A 21,023-nucleotide genomic window follows, 5' to 3' on the forward strand; every position below is an offset into this window, starting at 1 on the left:
ACCTCTTAGCTTATATTTTGTCATTAGATTTTCAATCAACACCCCCAATATAATTTTCTTCATCCCGTCGCTTTAGCCTTTGTCTACAGTAGTAGCACGCCGCAGACGTCACGCCGCAGCGTGGGTCCCGCTTCCAGAATCCAAACCGCCGTGACAGCCTAAGCTGGGAGACTACAAAAGCCGTTGGAGATATAAAGTGAGCGAAGCCAAGAAACTTTAAAAGGCGTCCGCTGGAGGAAAAGCAAGGCATCATCCATTACATTTTCGCTGTCGGCTGACCCCTTTCCACTTCCCAATCCAACTCACGCTTCCTCGTGCGACCTCAACAAAGGAAGCAGCAAATGCTCCACTTTCCCCTTCCCCTTCCTCATTACCATTGCTTTCTCTTACGGAGAGATCGACGACAACAAGGAAGTAGGAAGAGATAGGGTTTGGTGGTACGAAGTAGGGATCCATGGGTTCGTCTTCGGGATCTGGGAGTGCGTACGGTTACTCGTTCAAGATACTGTTGATCGGGGACTCGGGAGTGGGGAAGAGTAGCCTTCTCGTTAGTTTCATATCGAATCAGACCGAAGATCTCGCTCCCACTATTGGTATGCGATATGTATCGTATGTGCTAGATTACTTTGCTGGATCTCTTATTTGGTTGTGATCATGTGTTTGTTTTTTTTAAGGAGGTGAAAGGTTTATTTTTACGAAAATGTTTGATATCTTGTTGCTATATGGTTTGTTGCTTTCTGTCGTTCTTTTGGTCTTTCAAAGGCTTAAAATTTTACTTATTGCTCGTTTTTCTTGACATCGTTTCCAGGAGTGGACTTTAAAATCAAGCATCTTACAGTTGGTGGAAAGAAACTTAAGCTGACAATTTGGGACACGGGTAAGTTGTGAAATATATATGTAGTTGGAATGTAGGTTTTCGTGCATATATGTTCTCAACTTATCTTAGGCAATTTGTTAGAGACATGCACCATTGACTTTTATTTACACAAATATTGATTATTATTTGCATAAAAAATAATGCTGAAAATTATTGATCTCAGTGAAAGATGTCTTTAGAAAAAGTAAGGATGTCTTCCAGCTGATTTCTAGTAGCATTTATCCTGTCAAGTTTCACAACGTCAGATGCCACCATTAGATGTATTAACTACTAAATACACGAACCTAACTTCATAATTCATATAGTTATCATGTTCACTAGCCATTAACCCGAACCTTATTTTTCCGTCGAGTTACTAATTTTTTCAGAACCTAAAATCATCAGGGCAAGGTCCATTCTCTATAATATCTCCAGTTTGACAGGTGTATTCCTATCCGCATGGCTTCAAACTTCTGAGTCCTGACTTACGCCAAGTTCTTTGTAAAGGCAGAATCAGCAAAACTTTGCATTCTTATGGCTAATAACAGGGCAAGAAAAATGCTGGCAGTAGCCTAACAAGATTTGATGGTGTAGAATCAACTTTTGGAGTCATCAGATATTGATGTAATATGTGTATCTTTTGGTTCCAAGTCAGTCAGTCAGCTTAAGAGTGAATGAAGTTATGTCTTGTTATTTCCAGAGAACAATTTGTACATTAGAAAGGGTTCCTTTCGAGCAATATTTTGGTGAAGTTTGACATGTCACTTTTGATATTTCTACAAGGCATGCACTAAGTTGATTTTGATCTCTAATCCTAACTGAACTCATAAATGTTTGCAGCTGGTCAGGAGAGATTTAGGACACTGACTACTTCTTACTATAGAGGTGCTCAAGGAATCATTCTAGGTAACACAGTTATCTGCAAGCTGCTTTCAGTTGCGCAGAGAAGTAACTTCTAGTTTATTTGCTATCAATATGTTATGCTACTTGCAATTCCATTTTCATGTACCATATGTCTTGTAGATCACCTCAATCTCTTGAGGAATATTTACATGTTTTGTAGAACTATCACATTCGAAAGTATGATGATGATGATTCCCCTAAACAGATTTTTATGAGTACACAAATTCATCCCTTATGAATTTCATTATAGCACTTCCTTTGGTGGTTGAAATTAAGCTTTTACCACTTGCAAACTTTTATCCATTATTACATGACTTAGGCGGAGAATTAAATGGAAGTCAGCTACTATTAAGGCTAAATATTCAAAACCAATATTGAAGCAAGTTGCTATAGTGGTGATACTATGCAAATGCTTAGATTAGGAGCTCCCAAGGACACCTCCACATGTTGTTCCCCATTTTTTGATGGGTTGATGCTATAAGCTATAAACTAGAATAGTGGAAAGAGTTGATTCTTTTGTTTTCTGTTGTCAGTTTATGATGTGACAAGACGAGAAACTTTTACCAATTTGGCTGATGTATGGGCCAAGGAAGTGGGATTATACTCCACAAATCAGGACTGCATCAAAATGCTTGTCGGGAATAAAGTTGACAAGGTAACTTCGACTTTGTTTAATCTTAAATTTTGACAAGTTTTCTATAGACGTTCAGATCCCAAAAAACGGAGGTGTCTTATGATGGTATAAACCTATTAAATGTGTCATGCCTTACATATGCAGAATTAGCGAGGTCAAAATTGGAGACTTTAGATACAATTGAGGAGAGAGGAAATTGTACAACATTTTATCGTTTTCTATTTATCTATAAAAATTCTGATGTTCTAGCCTTGGGCCTCTTGGCCACATATTTGGTTAGAAAGCACAAAAAGCTGGAGTTCTCAAGCCTTGGTTCATCTGAAGCTTCATTAGATTGCCTATGCAGTAAAGAGTTTATCAAATCCATGGCTTGATTCAATGCTTATCCCATAGTTCTGTTCCGTGAATTATGATGTTCCCTCAGTTTGGTTTCTTTAGTTGTTCTCTATCTTTACATAACCCATAAGTACCACTAACTGAATACTAGAATTGCCATTTTATTGTCAGGAGTCGCATTATGAAGTTGCTAAAGTTTTTTTTATATTAAGTTACCTCTCAAAGGAGCTAATCTTGTTACTCAAAAACATTGAAGGGAACAATCCACATCTTATGCCTTCTCAGATTTGGATCTGAACCTCAAACTCAAGCTTCTACCTATCCTTATTCAATGCTAAGCTGCTAATAGATGCAAAATATCTCCTCACTTTTGTTCTGTAACCCTATGAATGGTAATTTAGCCGGACAAAGAACCATCGGTTGAATGAGTTCTTTTGATCATGCCAATCTGGACATCCTTTTGCGTGTTATTCATGCTCAGGCTTTTTAGCACACCTGATTTTAAGTGCATTATTTATTAGATATTTGTTATTATTTGAAGTTTTACATTTAAAAGTCTCCTGGATAAATGATAAATATCCAATGAATTAATGAACTTATGAAGTCCCAGATTACTCCATTTGCAAGCAGTTAATTTGTAAAATACATATCTAAGTGCCCTGGAGATATGGCAATATTCATATTGTATTTCAGATGTGTCATTATGCACTAAAAGCAAGTAAAAATGTTTCATTCTGTCATAAATTTAGACTTTAGATTATGCACAATACTTACGTCGTACTTTTCTCTGTCTGATGACAGGAAAATGAAAGAGCAGTGACAAGAGAAGAGGGAATTGCCTTTGCACAAAAATGTGGAAGTCTGTTCCTTGAGTGTAGTGCGAAAACACGAGCTAATGTGGAGAAATGTTTTGAGGAACTTGCATTAAAGGTACATATTATGAATGATATTTGATGATAATCATCACTTCTCCTGATTCTTGTTAAGCTTTAATATTGTATATAGATCTGGTTCTAACCGGTAGTTTTTTCTCTTAGTTATATCATGATGTGGAATCTTCTGTCATGGCATTTGGTTCTCAGTCGATTTATTTTTCTTCCATGTTTCATTACAGATTCTTGAGGTTCCAAGTCTCATGGAGGAAGGTTCTTCAGTTGTTAAGAGGAACAGTTTGAAGCAGAAACAGGAAAGTCATGCAAGCCCTGGTGGAGGATGTTGCTTGTGAGTTCTCAACTAATGGTTCTGACCTAATATTTGACCAGTTCAGAATCTCCTGAGCAAGAAGTTCATTGTGGTATACAATGAGATCATGGCATCCATCTCGCTCTGCTGTTAAAATGTAAGTTGTATTTGTCTACACATCCCTGTCGCTGCTGCTTGTATCAATCTTCTAGTGTAAGCTATTAGTGTGGAGGAAGAAAACTACACTGTACACCGATGATCACATTTGCTCGGTTGTGGTTTCATTTTCATGTTTCTGTACCAGTGTCATTGAAGGGAATATCTCTCTTTATTTCTGGTTGTAAATAAGAAGTGATTCAGAATGTTGCTTTCTAGAGAAAAAGAAAAGTTCCAGAAGGGTGCAGTTCACACCCTAGTAAAGATTCTGACAGTTTTCTTTGTCTTGATGTCTGAATTGTTATAGCAACCGTAACATCAGTACACGCTTTTATTGATCATATTAATAACAAATAAGCAATTTACATATTATTACTGCAGGAAATCCTTTACTGGATGTTGTATGGATTTCTCACCCCCACTATACTAGAAGTGTGTATAGCCTTTTGTAGGATTATCTTATATTTTCAGAGAAGCTAATCATGAGATCAGACTAGCTAAGCAATTGGGAACTGTCTATTGGAGACAACAATAGTATATAATTAAGACAAACCTTTGGATTGTAAGCAAGTAATTGATGGTTGTGAAAATCCACATATAGGATTCCCTTCAGTAGTTGCTGCTGGGATTGATGACCAGAGGAGAGGCCTTAATTTCCTGAACCTATTGGTATAGCTACCTTTTTCCATTCAATATTGATATCTCTACAAATCCCTTAGATTCATTTAGATGATAATATAAGATGATCCCTGACGTTTTCCAATGCATACTACTATTGAAATGATCAAATTAGAGGAGTCCTATATGTGGGTTTTCTTTATTAGTTTGCTGAATTTTTCAAACAGAAACAAATCCTTCAGATCACAGTTCAAAACTGAGAAGGTTGCCAAAATAATTACGTGAATCTGTGAAAGCACTCGCTGAAGATAAGATTTTAAATGAATTTAATTGGTAAAAATTAAGTTAATGACTGCTGTTATAGCCATTCGTGAGGTATGCTCTTCCAAAATTTCAATTCCATCGATAGTGTACGAATATTGATGCTTCTAAAATAATTATAATATGATAATATAATAGTTGAATATCTTTCTCTAAAATTAAAAATCTATTTATATTAAACTAGAAATAAGGCAATAAATTGTATTTTACCTATTATCCAAACTATCACGACTAAATAATATCTCATCCCACATTTTTATCCATGCACTTATTCATTTTTTTCTCAACTAATCACCTAACAAAAAATTAAAATATTTTTTCTTTATTTAGAAATTTTAGGGTCTTTTATATTTTAATTTTATTTAGTTTTAGAAAAAATATATTCACTTAGTTTGAAATGATTAATAAAAATTAATACATACAGTTAAATTACAAAAGGGCCACTTATTTTATCTCAATTCTAGCCTTTTGTTTTTCTTATATGTAGCGTGGGTCCCACTTCCACAACCCATGCTGCCGTTATAGCTCAAGCTTGGAGGGTACAAAAGGCGTTGGAGATATAAAGCGGGCGGCGGGAAAAGCAACGCATCGTCGATCCATTCCATTCCATTTTCACTGTCGGCGGATCCCTTATTCCCTCTCCACCTTCAAATCCCTTATCATGGAAGTGCCAGATGCTCCACTTCCTCATTGCCATTGCTTTGCCCTGCGGAGAGATCGAGATCGAGATCCAGAACGAGGAAGTAGCTAGGAAGAGAGAGTTTGGTGGTACGTAGTAGGGATCGATGGGTTCGTCTTCGGGATCTGGGGGTGATTACGACTACGCGTTCAAGATAATGTTGATCGGGGACTCCGGAGTGGGGAAGAGTAGCCTTCTCGTTAGTTTCATCTCCAAATTTGTCGAAGATCGCTCTCCCACTATTGGTCTGTAATATCTCCCTCTGATTGCTGGATCTCTGATTTGGTTGTGATTCATGCGTTTGTTTTTTGGTTAGGAATTCTTATTTCTTGTTACGGGGAGTATCAGGAGTAGAAGATGTTCTACAACATCAGTTTAAACCTACTTCTGGTCTTTCATTGTCTCGAAATTTCACTTATAATACGTTTTTTCCTTGAATTCGTTGCTAGGAGCGGATTTTGAAATCAAGCATCTTACAATTGGTGGAATGAAAATTAAGCTAACCATCTGGGACACTGGTAAGTTGTGAAATTAATATATGGAAGGTAGGCTTTCGTGCATTTATATTCCCGATTTACCTTGCGACAATTTGTTACAGGCATGCTCCATTGACTTTTATTTACACGAATATTGACTACTATTTGTATTAAAATATCGTTCTGAAAACCCTGTGGAAAATGGTTAATCTCAACGCGAGACATATCTTTAGGAAAAGTGAGGATGCAATCAATATTATCTCACACCTCTGAGTCCTGACTTATGATTCCAAGTCATTGACTCAGCTTAAGAGTGAACGAAGTTGTGTCTTATAATTTCCAGAGAGCAATTTGTACATCAGCAACGTTTCCTTTCGAGCAATTCTTGGAGGAAAATTGGCATGTCATTTGTAATATTCTACAAGAGGCATGCGCCAAGTTGATTTTGATTTTTATTCCTAACTGAACTCATAAATTCTTGCAGCTGGTCAGGAGAGATTTAGGTCACTAACTGCTTCTCACTACAGAGGTGCTCAAGGAATCATTCTAGGTAAGGCAGTTAATTACAAGTAGATGGTAAACAAGGTCACACAAATACCAAAGTTATATCTTATTCAATTTGTCATTTTTTGAGGACTTCTATAATTTGTAAGGCCATCACAGTTTTCTAGTTTTAAGAAACTATCTATGTGCGGACAGTGTACAGTATGAATATAGCAAATTCAAGCCTTATGAATTTCATTGCAGCACCTCTTTTTGGTGGTTTAAAAGTTTTCCATAACTTACAGTGCATTATTACTTGTTGAGAGGATTAAATGGAAATTTGCTACTTTTAAGGCCATGCTTGGAAGATTGTCGTTCCCCATTTTTTGATTGGTTGATGCTAACCATGCAATAAGCTATACATTAGAACAACGGAAACTGGAAAAAGATTATTCTTTTATTTTCTGTTGTCAGTTTATGATGTGACAAGGAGAGAAACTTTTACCAATTTGGCTGATGTATGGATCAAGGAAGTAGAATTACACTCCACAAATCGGGAGTGCATCAAAATGCTTGTCGGGAATAAAGTTGACAAGGTTACTTCTACTTTGTTTAATCTTAAATTTTTGCATCATTACTACTATCATTTTACTCTTCAAGTTCAAATTTTCCATAGCTTTTCAGATCCAACTAAGAGGAGCTATCTTACCTTGGTATAAGCCTATTAGCACGTTTCATGTCCAACGTATGCAGAATTAGTAAGGTCAAAATTGAAGACTTTAGATGTAGTAAAGGAGAGGAAATTATTTACAATAATCTTTCGTTTTCTATTTATCTATCAAAAATCTGTTTTTCTAGCTTTGGCCTCATATTTGGTGAAAAGGGAGAAAAAGCTGGAGTTTTCAAGCCTTGGGTCATCCTATCACATGAACTTTTATGATGTTCCTTCAGTTTGCTTTTTTTATTTGTTTTATCTTTATATGAATCTACGAGTACGAACTAACTGAATACTAGCCCTGACATTAATCACGTTATGAAAGTTGCTAAAGGTTTTTTCATATGAAATGACCTCTCAAAAAAGCTAATGTTGTTACTGAAAAACATTGAAGGGAAACAATTCCTATCTTATGCCTTCTTGGATTTGGATCTGTACCTCATACTCCAGCTTCGACATATCCTTAACCAGTGCTAATATGCTAAATTGATGCTAAATGGTAATTCATCCTGTGAAAGAAGCATTGGTTGGATGAGTTCTTTTGATCATACCAATCTGAATGCCCTTTTGCATGTTATTCCTGCTCAGACATTTTAGAACACCTGATTTCAAGTGCATTCTTTATTAGATATTCATTATTATTTTGTAGTCATACATTTAGAAGTCCCCTGGGTAAATGACATATTCAATGAACTTCAATTAACTGCTGGCCTGAGATCTCTTTATGAACTTTTGAAGTCCCAGAGAATTCCATTTGGGAATTTACAACTAGTTTGGAAAGCACATATCTAAATGTCCCGAATATATACATATATATAGATAGATAGATAGATATACAAGTTTTCATATTGGACTTCAGAGGTGTCATTACGTAGTAAAAGCAAGTAGAAGTCTTCTTTCTGGGCATATCTTTTCATAAGTTTGAGACTTTAGAACGTGCACAATACCTAAGTCTTACCCTTTGTTGTCTGATGACAGGAAAGTGAAAGAGCAGTGACAATAGAAGAGGGAGCTGCCTTTGCACAAAAGTATGGATGCCTATTCCTTGAGTGTAGTGCAAAAACAGGAGTTAACGTGGAGAGATGTTTTGGAGAACTTGCATTAAAGGTACCATATTAGGAGTGATATTTGATGAAAATCGTTGCTTCTCAAGATTCATGTTGAGCTTTTAATGTCGTAAATAGGTCCGGTTCTAATTGAAGTTTTATCTCTTAATTAGATAATCACACTGTTGATTTTATTTCTGAAATTCAGCATATAATATTTAGGTAACTTAATAAATCTACTTTTTGTGTTATGGAAAACAAAGAATAGATATTGCATAACAGTAGTAAATAAACTACGGGATGAGGAAGCTTGACCTATGAGACACGCCAAAGCATAGTTACCTCAAAAAAAAATAGGCATCCTTTGTATATGCTTATTTACTTATCTTTTCTCTAAGATAACATCATTCTTATATTGTCATTTAACATAGTCCTATGACACTTCTCTTTAAAAATAAAACTCCCCTGATTTGATCAAAATAGAATATAGAAAAAGAGGAAAAAAATCAGAAGAAAGAGAAATAACAAATGCTTTGTGGTTTCGATTCACACTGTTATGTATATTCCAGAAGTTAATAGGGTTATTCATAATGTTTAGAGGACTTTAAAATCCTCTAAAACTCTTGTAGCTTCCCTGTTAATTCAGCCTATGGTATCTAAAATATGGCAGTAATGTGAACGTTCCACTAAGCTATTAAACTTTCGCATTGAATGTGATTTAAAATTTATTTATTTATTTAATTTTAAATTCTTCTGAATTCTCAAATGTATAACACTCATAATGTTGCCTTATGATGGTGAAAGTCTTCCGTCATAGTATTGTGATTCTCAGTCACAGCTATTAATTTTCTTCTATGTTCCTGTACAGATTCAGGAGGTTCAAAGTTCCACGAAGGAAGCTTCAGTTAAGGAGGACAATTTGAATCCGAAACAGGAATATCATGCAAGCCCTAGTGGAGCATGCTGCGCATGAGTTTTCAACTCATTGTTATTACCTAATATTTTGACCAGTTCAGAATCTCCTGGAGCAAGAATTTTATTCTGATATACAATGAGATCACTAGTATCTCGCTCTGCCGTTCAAATGTAAGTGAGCCGTATTTGTCTACACATTCCTGTCCCTGCTGTTTGTATCAATCTTTTAGTGATGGCTTTTAAGACTGAAGGAAGAAAACTCTACTCTATACCAATAATCACATTTGCTCGGCTGTGATTTCCTTTTCATGTTTGTGTATCACTCATTGAAGGAAATATCTCATCTTCTCTTCTAATCGTAAGTAAGAAGTGATTCAGAATGGTGCATTCTAGAGAAAAAGAAAAGTTCCAGAAGGGTGGCAGTTCACACACCCTAGTAAAGATTCTGACGGTTTTCTTTTGTCTTGATGTCGAATTGTTCTAGCAACACTAACATCAGTACAAGCTCTTATCGATAATATCGATAACAAAGAATCAAATCACATATTATTATCCTGAAACTTGTTGGATTCTGTTAGCTGATACACAAAGAAGCATCATGGATTGCCAGATAACCATACTGTAGGAAATTAAGGGAAGCTAATCATGAGATTAGACTAGCTAGCCAATTGGGAACTGTCTATTGGAGACAACGATGGCATAACCGAGTGAAACCTTTGGATTCTAACCTGCTGTCTGTCCTTCCATTGTATTTCTATTTCCACCTCTATGTATGCAATCGACCATTTGCCTTTACTAATAAAGGGATCTCCGGATACTTATCATTAAAAGAAACAGCACTTAATGATACGTTGCATCCAAGTTAATTGCATAAAAAATAAAGATGGATAAAGCCCATAGAAAAGAATCTCCAGAGTTGCACAAGACTTAACTATAAACATCCACAGATAGTAGTAGAAAGTTTACTAGTCTGCCATAATTTGGACCCCAATATCTCAACAAGTAGTACAATTACCAACTCAGCTCAGGGCAATTGTTTGTTTGACTACTAATGATGCACATTTCTTGATTGAAACTTGTATTCAAGTTGTATGCATGATTTGGTCCCAAATTGGACCACTCCAGCTCACCCAAAGGCCAGCATATATTTTTATGGTCACCGGCATAATCAAATGATGCCACCCGAGATTCCACTTCCCATTGGACCCCAACAACCGAAGCATGCTTATATAATTCCCAGATGGATCATTCACCTGTCACATTTATTTTCCTGTCCCATACTTATATAATCTCACTGCCAAATCGATTTCTTATATATATAAATCCTAGTTTTATTTAATGATAAGATATAACTATATCCTATTGCACCTAACCAGTTTATTATGTTATATTCGTGTGGATTCTTTATTAGACGTTCTTGCAAAATAAAAAGATTACTTTTTAACTTTTGTATTCAAATGAACCTACTCCGAATAGTTCAAAAGTGGGGCTTATTCTAAACAAATTCCTTTTTGTTCATGAAAAGCTAACAAAATGGTGAGCAATAAATTTCGGTTAAAGATGCTTACAAAGAGACGAAGGAATCCCAAGTGAATAAGAAGGGGTGGGTTAAATATATTTCAAGTGTACTTTAGACTAGAATCACTTTATAATATAAATTTTATTTTGTACCCATTGCATCTCCCTGCACTTTTCGTTAAGTTGCTTTATAATCTCTATTAATAAAATTATTTAAATGGGTTAATATTGTATGAGTTTACTTAGTGGAACCATTAAATTCTCATTTTTTAAGAAAATAATTTCAGTTGGAAGCACACCAAAAAATAAAAAAAAAAGTATGAATTTTCTATTGGCCTAAAGTTATCCGTGTTTTAATGAGATAAATTAGCTAGTATAATTACTAACCATGGAGGATAATTAAGAAGAGTTTATTCCTCAATTTCATAGATGTGTCGTGAGAACTATTAAGGCCCTGATATATCCAATGAGCTAATTTCGAAATTTCTTATTCAGAACTGTGAATTTTTATATAAATTAATAATTCAGTTAGCTATTTATAAATTAAAAATAATTAGAATTGGCTCAGCAATTTTGTGTTTAAAAAGTGTAAAAGAAAATTAAAAATTAATTAGATAGGGCAGGGGCAGTCAAAAAAGTCGACAGAAAGGCTGGCATAAGATAGTGTACGGATTCACGTGGCCCTTAGCAATTACAAAAAGAAAAGGGACTCGTGGCATTATATTATTATATTTATATGAGCCTCGTTTTGGACTTATGCCAATCAATTTCGTCACCGACCACGGGTCCCAACCCCCCTTCTCTCTCTCTCTCTCTCTCTCTCTCTCTCATCCTGTTTATTTTTTATTTTTTTTAATATTTTACATCTTACCTTTTTACTTATTTTATAATTCACACTTTTTTTTTAAAATTTTATAATTAAACTTATTTTTTCCTTTATAATTCTTATTTAATATTTTAATATTATTTTAACTAACTAATATCGATAAAATTACTAAACTATCTACACCATTCCCTTTTATTTTTTTATATTTCTCTATTATTTTCTCTATCGTCACTACCGTCACCTTTTCTCATATTTTCTCCCATCTTCGTATTTTTTTTATTTTCTTCTTCTTCTTAAGGGAGAAAAAAAATAAAGAAGACTAAATTAATTTAGATATTTATAAATTATTTTGTATATTATAATAAAATATTTATTTTTTAGTACCGTCTAAATTAATTCAGAGTATTAAATAAAAATTATAATCACATAAAATAAATAAAATATAAGGTGTGATTTGTGAAAAAAAAATTCTTTTATTTTCCCACCCTTTTTACAAATATTGAAAGTTTTGTAGAATAATTTAAAATGCTACTAGCTAGCGGATCACCGTTCAATTCAATGAATCTCAAGATAAATGGGACAGATTCTAGTTGAGTTTTCAGCTCGTCTTAATTATTAAAAAAAAGAAAAAACTAATATCTGATCTATAGGATAAAATGGTAATGATAATAGGAATTAAAACATAAATATATATAGGAAGTTTTTAATAATTATTTACTTATCATTTTTACTAGAGTAATACTCAAACTTCCAATTTCTATGATCCCAATAGGACAAGAGACCAGTAGACATATATCGTTTACATATATTATAAAAGAGCCGACCTTTTATCCTGTTGCCATTGTTTGGACGGTGGACACCTACATATCCTCACCGCCCGGTGGTCCCACCTCCTTTGCTTATATAGAGCTCATCATATATATATATATATATATATATATATATTGATTAGTTTATCCAATCTGTTCTGCAATATATAAGTCAATTATTTGATCAATATGACGTGGCTATTGGATAGGTTTGCTACTAAATAAACCTCTCCTAACCAACGCATTAGTTTTCTAATTTTCGTGTTAAGCAAAGACTAAACTAGCTTAGGAAGGTGAGTAGACTAATACAGTCGTACGTATTTAAAGTGGAGTAAATTAGTCGCAATATTTATATAATATTATTACTCTTCTGTCAACCTCCCTCCTAATCTATTACCTCTAACCTCTCTATGACTCTTATCTATTCCTTAATAAGTGCAAGCTTTATAAAAGAGATGAAAAAGATAAAAGAGTTTCGTTTGCATATATATATATATATATCAACAAGCTTACTTCTTCCTTTTTCATTGCGAATGTTATTGGTAAATAGCACATGAAAGATATGTACATAAAGAAGGGGCATGTCTATTCCAACTTCTTCTTTCAATGAGAATGGATGGACCCTAGTAGGATAGCCTTAAATTAAAGTTATCCTCTTGTTTTTATGAGTTTGTGAATTAGTGCTAGCTTTCTCTGGTATCCTCTAAATTACAAGTATATATAATATATATACATAATATATAAACACATACACACACATAGAAAACATTACAGGATTCACCAATAAAAGTAGTGTAAGCGAGATTAGCATTGATTAATTTTTCCTTGCTATCACATTTTAGTACATATAGCCTGTGGGAGCTTTCAAATGACGCTTTCAAGAGAATTGAAAGTTACCACATTCATAATTTAGTTCCTCCTCTCTTTTTTTTTTCCTTTAACTTACGATCACATCCTTATTATCTTGTCCTGACCAAGGGTAAAGAAGATTCTCTGCTCTAGTACTCTTTTCGTGACAAAAAGTTGTCCCGAGAAACGTTGATCGATATGACACGTGACAGTTAATATGACACAAACAATTAACTACAACCGTTCATCAATTTTTTTTTTTTTTACCAACTCATCAAATATTATCAAGAAGGAGACGAGACCAAAATTGAGAGAGATCTCAATATCTTCTACTTTGTTCGGATTCAAACTGCTCAAGGTGAGATTTCACCACTAGCAGGTAGATATCTAGAGAGAGAGAGAGAGAGAGAGAGAGAGAGAGAGAGAGAATTATTAATGATGAAAGATGATAATAATTTCCAAGCAATAGATTAAACAACTCAACTTTTATGAGAAGAGACCCGACCAACCCCACCACAAGATGATGACGACGACGACGACGACGACGATGATGGGAGATGGACACCCAAAAAGATAGAACAGAGTCGACTGGAATAATTAACAGACACATGAGAAGCAGAAGCATTTGCAAGAAAGAACCAAATCCACATGAAGGCAGGCCGCCATTAATTAACACCAACTACTCTTAAGTAGAGAGTAGAGAGTAGAGATCGATCTCTTTTAGTAGTCGGTGGTAGGGAGCTGCTCATGGGAGTGGGAGATGAAGAAGATCTCATAGACGATACCGGCGAGGGCCCCACCGATGAGTGGGCCAACCCAGTACACCCATTGGTAGGTCCACGACCAGCTCACCAACGCTGGTCCGAAAGACACGGCCGGGTTCATGGATGCTCCGGAGAATGCTCCACCTACCAGAATGTTCGCTCCCACGATGAAACCGATCGCGATCGGGGCGATCGTGCCCAGGCTACCCTTCTTGGGGTCGACGGCGGTGGCGTAGACGGTGTACACCAACCCGAAGGTCATCACGATCTCGAGCACGAGGGCTTCCCAGACGCTGACGCCGGAGAGGGTGAAGGTGCCGGTGGCGAGCCCGCCGGTGGAGAAGCGGAGGAGGAGGCAGGCGACTACTGAGCCGAGGAGCTGGGCGATCCAGTAGAGGATGCCGCGGAGGAGGGTGATGTTGCCGCCCACGAAGGCGCCGAAGGTGACGGCAGGGTTGACGTGGCCACCGGAGATGTTGGCGCCGACGGATACGGCGACGAATAGGCCGAAGGCGTGAGCCAGAGCTGCCGCGATGAGCCCGGCAGGCGTCGTGGCGCCGCCGCTAGTCAGCTTGCCTGCACACGAGGCGTTCGGTGTAAGTACTCAAAGAGAAATTTCGCATATATTGAAGCTATACACCTCCAGTTTTGGTATCTAAAGAGTGAGGACTTACTGAAGGCCATCCCGGAACCTTGGCCCGCGAAGACAAAGATGAGGGTGGAGATGAACTCGGCGAGAGCCGCCTTTAAGGCGCTCGGGTGAGTCGCCTCCTCCCGAGTTCCGATGGCGATGCGAGCAATCGGCATTTTGATCTCTTTCTTCTCTCTTTGGTTCCAAAGAAGAGGGAAAAATGAGGAGGAGGAGGAGAAGAGCAACTAGTTCTGATCACTGGAGAGTTAGAGGGACTTGTATTTATACCAACGCAGAGGTGGGAGAAGGCAATGGGCGACCGGGAGTAGCCAGTAGCAAGTTCTATTGACAGCTCAGCATCCTCCGCCAAATTGCTGTCGTCCCGCCACGTGGGCCGTCCCGACTGGAATTGTGGATTAGGAAGGACCGCCTATTGGTGCTGCAACGTATGTTACTCTCAGCGTTTGGGTCCACTAGAATCCGACACGTATGATACTAAAGGTGTTGGCTGTTTTGGATTATTGAGATGGAATCTAATATTCTGCCTCCCTATTTTCTCGAAGCCTCGATGCATGGATTATATCAATTCTCAAGTCTTCTTAGCCCCTAATTACTATTATAATGTGTGACAACTCGTTGTCCATATCCATGCCTTGTTCTTTTATACTTTTCTAAAATATTCTACCACATTAGTTAGTTTATGATTCCCATCTGCATATGCTTCCTCATTATTCTTCGTATCGTAATAATTAATAAAGAAACGATCAATCGTAATTGTAGAAATTAAGCTAGTAGTTACTGTCATAGGTTAAGGGTTAACAACATATATGCACAGGAGATTAGCATGGACATGTACAAAGTTGGCAGAGAAAATTAAGAAGAGTAATCTAATGTACAAATTCCTTGAAATCGCCATGATAATAGAAGACGGTTGTGACATGTGCCATAGCACATGGATTATTTAGTAACGCTCATGCATGCATGGGCCTACTAAATCCACTCATTTATATGGTAGTTGTACGTAGCTTTGAGTTAATTAATTCCTATATATATTTTATGATCGATGAATAAAAAAAATAATACTAAATTCGATCTCATTTAAACTGCATGCAAATTCCTGTATCGATCCAAGAGATCTAGCAAATCAAGTCTACAGTATTTGGGATAAGCACACACACTGGTGATCTTATCCGATGGAGTACTTGTGAGTCACGAGGGCCCTATGAAAATAAAAACGAGACCAAACAGTAGTTTGACTTCCTATTCAATATCTTGATCTATGAACATACTCAACGTACATGAGCATAGCATGTAACGAGAAAAAAAAAAAAGAAATTAAGCTTAATTACATCCCCTCATGTATTATTCTAATTCCATAAGTACCATTACCTCCCTAGCTCTCCGGGTCACTAAGAAGTAGTCCTCTCTGGATAGACAAGATCATATGTCTTTATCTCTCTTTCAGACTCTCATTATCCATCTATATCTGATATATCTTGCTAAAGCTGCTCATGATCAATTTGAGGAATATGATCTTATCCACATTGTACCTTCTTTAATTTTGGGGCATGCAGTGTATATATTATACCATTCTCTTCGAGTTATTTTGCTCTAATTTTCACACCATCTCTTGTAGGTTTTTTTGTTTTGTTTTAAAGGACCTATATTTTTTTTGTCACATGTACATGACTACACATCAATGGATATTATATTAATTAGTAAAGTAATACATGCAAAACAAGGGAATGAATAGTTTATTCCAAATAGACTGAAAAAGATATTAGTTCTTATATTTTTCATCTAAAATTGTCATTTTAAATGCCTTAAAAAATTTATCTAATCATCTATAACTTTATCTCTAATAAATATTTTCGAATCTAAAGTTTAGTGTTATGGAATATAATAAAAATAATTATTTAAATTTAAATGTAACTATATATAAAAAAAAGAGTAAAATGACACGAATATAACTACAAACTCGACCTTTGGTATTATTAACTAAAAAATAAAATTTTGATTTAGATATAACTATAAGGGAATAAAATAATATATATATATATATAATTATAGAGAACTAAAATAAATTCAGACCTAACCACAGAGAATAAAATATAATATCTCGTATATTAATAAGTAAAATAACACAGGCAAGACAAGGGGTGGATAGTAGTTTATTACATAATTCAATCCAAGTGACCGGCAAGCCAATGATCATTCGTTATCCGCAAAGGGGCAAAAGAGCCCATGTGACCACACGTTTCACGTGTCAGCAACGTGGGGCCCATCCGACACGGATGCACATCTCCAGCCTGGCGCCAAGGTCGGCTGGCAACAGTGGTCCTATTCATGAGTCATATTTCTGGTGGGGTCATGCCACTTATTATTGTCTCAACCGCCATTAATTTGTTGATATTTTTCTCCTCTTTTTCTCCTTGTGAGTAGTGACATCAAAGATTTTTTCTAACAGTGTTGGGCTACAAATCTTGTAAACCTTCAAATGAGAAGCCCACGCATCCAAGACCCAAAGGCCCCTAAGGCTGTGGTTCATTTCCTATTTTTGACAACTAAGTTACAAAGCACAAGCTCATTGAGCATGGATACAAACACCTCAATAATGACTTAAGAACTGAATCTATCGAGAGATGAGAATTATTTTTTGTGGTGAATACAAAAGCAAATGTAAAACCACACCTCTGACATCGCCAGTCGAAGTTAAGTGCAGCAATTCGGCACGATGGATTAAGATTAGCTAATCCCTCGGGCGCAAATTGATGAACTGGTCTGCAAAAGGTTTTCCTGAAGCAATGGTTTCACTCTTGAAATAGTCACATATAAAGCAAACCTTTCTGATCCATTTGCTTCTCTCAGACCCTTGAGCATGCAGAAGGGCCACTTCTCGTCTGCCGAGTATTGTAAGAACTGCAGCCAGGGCATTTATGTGCCAGTATATGGAAATGAATGTTTGATCTCATTCCACAATCATTGCAAAGAATCCAAACCTGGACAACAAGATTGCAAATCTAAGAAGCCACTTCTCACCAGTGTAGTGTTTCACAACAATAGAAGATACTCAATGAATTTGAATTTTCTTACCATCTTGTTCTGGTATATTTCAGGCATGGGTATTGCCGCGACCTGGATTTAGTTGGAGAAAAATTAATCATCTCTCTATATGAATATTTACTATTCAGTGACCAGATTATACATTGGCAATTTAAGAAAGTACCTCCTCATCAAGTTTTTGCCACACAGCAGACATGTCGCAAACTGATCTTGAGCATACAGGGCATGAGAACCTGAGAAGCAACAAGCATTGAGATCCTATGAACAAAGATACCATTAATAATCCTGTGTATCAAAGATTTTCCATAGGAAACAAAATTCATTAATTTTTCTGATCACTTACTGGCAATGCCCTCTCATTTCCTTCAGGCATTCCAAATGTATTGTGTGTCCACATGGCAGCACACTGACATCCTTTGTAGAATCAAATAGATACTGACGGAACACAGCAGGGGAAGTGGATTTTAGTATGCAAGATGAACATATACAAATGATTGAGAAAAGAAAGAATCAATTCAACTAGTTTCACCTCAAAGCAGACTGGGCAGTTGTGGTGCATCGCTCTTTCAACACAGTGGTGTGACTGCTTCAATGAATTGCTATAGCAACATCCTGAATTTGATACAAAAAAGATACATTCAGTGCAAATTCTAGAAAACTAATTTTCCGAAGTAAATTATAAAAGTTTCAGAAATTTCACTCAAGAAACAAAGTAGTTACCACATTTAAAGCAGTGAAAGAAATTCTCCTGGCCACCAGTTCTGTTTAAGAAGAAAGGTAAAATGTTACTCCATCAATCCATACACAAAATCAGAAAGCATTCAAAGTAATAACGTAATCCTTGCCTGCAAATCCCACATCCATCACAATGGTATTGATTCTTTGTCAGCTGAGGTGAGATAAAAAAAGCTTGTCAAGCACATAAAAAGAATGAAAAAGATGTTCGTAAATTCATATGCATCATAGATAAAACTACAATCAACAATCGTCTAAAGAGAATAGAGAGCATGTAGCCTTACATCGTTGTCAAAGAAATTGCATTTGGCGCAGAAGTATTTCGCCATGCACACCCCACAGTTTGAGCAGTACTGTTGCACCTGATGATTAAAAGATAAAAAAGACAGATGAGCACCAATATGACAGGTGCAAGAATATTCAATAACATTAACCATTGTGACTTCTATGCCAGTACTTACATCCTGCTCTGTGCTGCAAAGGGTGCAGATAACCTGTCAGAAGAAAGGAAAAGAAAAAGAGAGAGGAGAATTAGGTAAAGACAGCTTGAATTTATTGTCAGATACAAGTTGCATAAAAAAGTCATTGGATAACCTTATCGGAAACAAGTAATCCATTTTATGATAACAAATTATTCTGATGCCGGAAATAAAAGGTATTCGTATGCCAACTGAACGAATAGCAAAAGAAAAGCTGAGAAGGATAGGACGTGGAATGATTGTAGAACAAATAATAAGGAATCATGAACTAACCTTTTTAATTTCATGGCGAGGAATCTCGTGCCGATCTCGAAGGTGAATTTCCAGGGAATTCTGTAGAAACCCATCGATTTAAAAAAAGAAGAGATTTTGTCCCCATATTTTGCTAAAAGGACTCGAAATTTTAACTAATGATTATATAAATAATGGGTGAAGAAGAAGGGAAAAGACGAGAAATCTTACTTTAGCTTCATTGTGGCAATGCCTGCAATAAAAAATCTCACCACAGCAAGGTGCCCTTATCTTGCATCCTCTTCTATAATGCGAGCACCTACGCGATCCAATAGAAATATTTGCACTAATTTAAGACCAACCCAATGTCCCAAACGCATGAAGAATAACTAAGCTTGGGAGAAGAAATCGATAAATACCCAGATTTTCCAGATCCTAAATCCATCTTATTCTGTGTTGTCCAACCGCTTCCCAGATTACAAATTGGGACAGAACGCACTCCTTTATCCCCCAAAATGTATCAAATTCTCTAAGTATCCTGAAAATCCCAAATGGGACAACGAAATTCAGATAAATGCCAACAGAAAACAAGAACCCAACTCTTGAAATGCTGAAAAATCCCTCCTTTTCGCCCTTCACCTCTCGGTCTACATCCGTCCTCGCCTCTCGTCGCCAATGAACGACGAGAAGATGAGGGAGAACAATTCGGATACGTCTACCGAGAGAGGCAGAGGGAAGAAAGGGGCGATTAGAGGAAGGAGGCAAATGCACGCGCACAAGCACGAATCTCGACGCACTTACTTCTCGGGCCGGGCAGAGCAGAAAGGTTACGGGAGCGCTCGATGCTTATCGGATGGCGAAGCGTAGTGCGCGGCTGCCCGATCTCTTATACGAGGTTGATCGAATAATCAGGGGAGTTATCCGGAAAAGGGGACGGATGGCGCCACGTTATTCATTAAAATTATACCTAAGACGTCGGCTAGCCTCTTAAATAGACGCCAAAACTATCGAACTTTTTGTGTGACGAAACTAACCCTCTCCTAAGTTTTATTTATTGAAATAGACTAAACTTCTAAATTTAATACTAAATAGAGTCCAAACAGTTTATTGTTTTTTTTAATAAAAAATTTTATAACTCATAACCTACATTTTATCTATTTGTGATTTAAATTTTGTAACCCAACTTCTTTTTTTTATAATTTTTATTTAACACTAACCTGAATGGTATAAACAAAAAAAAATATAAATTACTCATGTCTTTTGTTATCTCTTTCTTTTTTATTTTTTATTTTATTATTCTTACCAACTCATTATACTTAAGTTGGAGATTTTAATTACCAAATCGGAGTCGAAGAGAGGAAGAGTAAGAAGATGAGCGAAGATGGTTGAGGAAAGATAGGAAAATTAAGGTGTTCTAAAATAAATTTTTTTATTAAGTTTGTGTGTAACATATTTTGGTAAATAAATTATAGAGGAGGGCTAGTTTGGTCAAAAACCCCAAAACTATCGGCAACTAGGCAACTAGCCCACGGATTTTGGGAACGGGATGCCAAATCCTGTGGGATTATTCGGAGGATGGCGGATAGGATTAGGATCGGGATGGTGGGCCAGGACACGTCGGATACATGTAGACGAAGAGCCCACTATCGGTGAATAAATTAGGCTTTTATCGGCTGCATCTGGACATAGTCCAGACGGTTGGATTCGGTAAAGATATTTTCTAATGAGGTCTTGGTGATCGCGGACGTAAATACTTTCTTAGATATCCTATTATATATTTTTATACTTTCCACGTCAC

At 36.4% G+C, this 21,023-nt stretch overlaps 4 protein-coding genes across 6 annotated transcripts; 2 read left to right on the top strand and 2 right to left on the bottom strand.

The window, feature by feature from the left end:
• The first annotated feature begins 7 nt into the window (after nt 1-7).
• On the top strand, nt 8-4,331 carry LOC140798417 (ras-related protein RABC2a-like). Its single transcript, XM_073152231.1, has 6 exons — nt 8-593; nt 809-877; nt 1,697-1,762; nt 2,293-2,414; nt 3,531-3,659; nt 3,844-4,331. Exons 1-6 carry the CDS (start codon nt 455-457, stop codon nt 3,952-3,954), a joined length of 636 nt encoding a protein of 211 aa, XP_073008332.1. The 5' UTR covers nt 8-454; the 3' UTR covers nt 3,955-4,331.
• Nucleotides 4,332-5,649: 1,318 nt separating this feature from the next.
• Nucleotides 5,650-9,627, top strand: LOC140798406 (ras-related protein RABC2a-like). Its single transcript, XM_073152218.1, has 6 exons — nt 5,650-5,930; nt 6,135-6,203; nt 6,646-6,711; nt 7,119-7,240; nt 8,338-8,466; nt 9,274-9,627. Exons 1-6 carry the CDS (start codon nt 5,792-5,794, stop codon nt 9,376-9,378), a joined length of 630 nt encoding a protein of 209 aa, XP_073008319.1. The 5' UTR covers nt 5,650-5,791; the 3' UTR covers nt 9,379-9,627.
• Nucleotides 9,628-13,751: 4,124 nt separating this feature from the next.
• On the bottom strand, nt 13,752-15,022 carry LOC140799340 (probable aquaporin TIP1-1). The gene is made up of 2 exons (XM_073153642.1): nt 14,761-15,022; nt 13,752-14,662 (listed from the first exon to the last, which is right to left on the bottom strand). Exons 1-2 carry the CDS (start codon nt 14,891-14,893, stop codon nt 14,043-14,045), a joined length of 753 nt encoding a protein of 250 aa, XP_073009743.1. The 5' UTR covers nt 14,894-15,022; the 3' UTR covers nt 13,752-14,042.
• Nucleotides 15,023-17,230: 2,208 nt separating this feature from the next.
• LOC140799158 (E3 ubiquitin-protein ligase RZFP34) lies at nt 17,231-20,182 on the bottom strand. 3 transcript variants are annotated; one of them, XM_073153322.1, is made up of 13 exons: nt 20,027-20,182; nt 19,645-19,763; nt 19,457-19,544; nt 19,268-19,327; nt 18,977-19,009; nt 18,800-18,877; nt 18,626-18,669; nt 18,501-18,541; nt 18,310-18,392; nt 18,124-18,215; nt 17,944-18,013; nt 17,811-17,852; nt 17,231-17,716 (listed from the first exon to the last, which is right to left on the bottom strand). In XM_073153322.1, the coding sequence occupies exons 2-13, from the start codon at nt 19,668-19,670 to the stop codon at nt 17,582-17,584; spliced, it is 792 nt and encodes a 263-aa protein (XP_073009423.1). In that variant the 5' UTR covers nt 19,671-19,763; nt 20,027-20,182; the 3' UTR covers nt 17,231-17,581. The 3 variants fall into 3 exon arrangements, with proteins under 3 accessions (XP_073009423.1, XP_073009422.1, XP_073009424.1); XM_073153321.1 differs by having other exon boundaries at nt 19,865-20,040; XM_073153323.1 differs by lacking the exon at nt 20,027-20,182 and having other exon boundaries at nt 19,645-19,805.
• Between the last annotated feature and the right edge of the window lie 841 nt (nt 20,183-21,023).

The sequence above is a fragment of the Typha latifolia genome, chromosome 12 (assembly GCF_019914945.1).
Source record: "Typha latifolia isolate L0001 chromosome 12, TyphaL0001v2, whole genome shotgun sequence".
In the NCBI taxonomy this organism is placed as follows: Eukaryota; Viridiplantae; Streptophyta; class Magnoliopsida; order Poales; family Typhaceae; genus Typha; species Typha latifolia.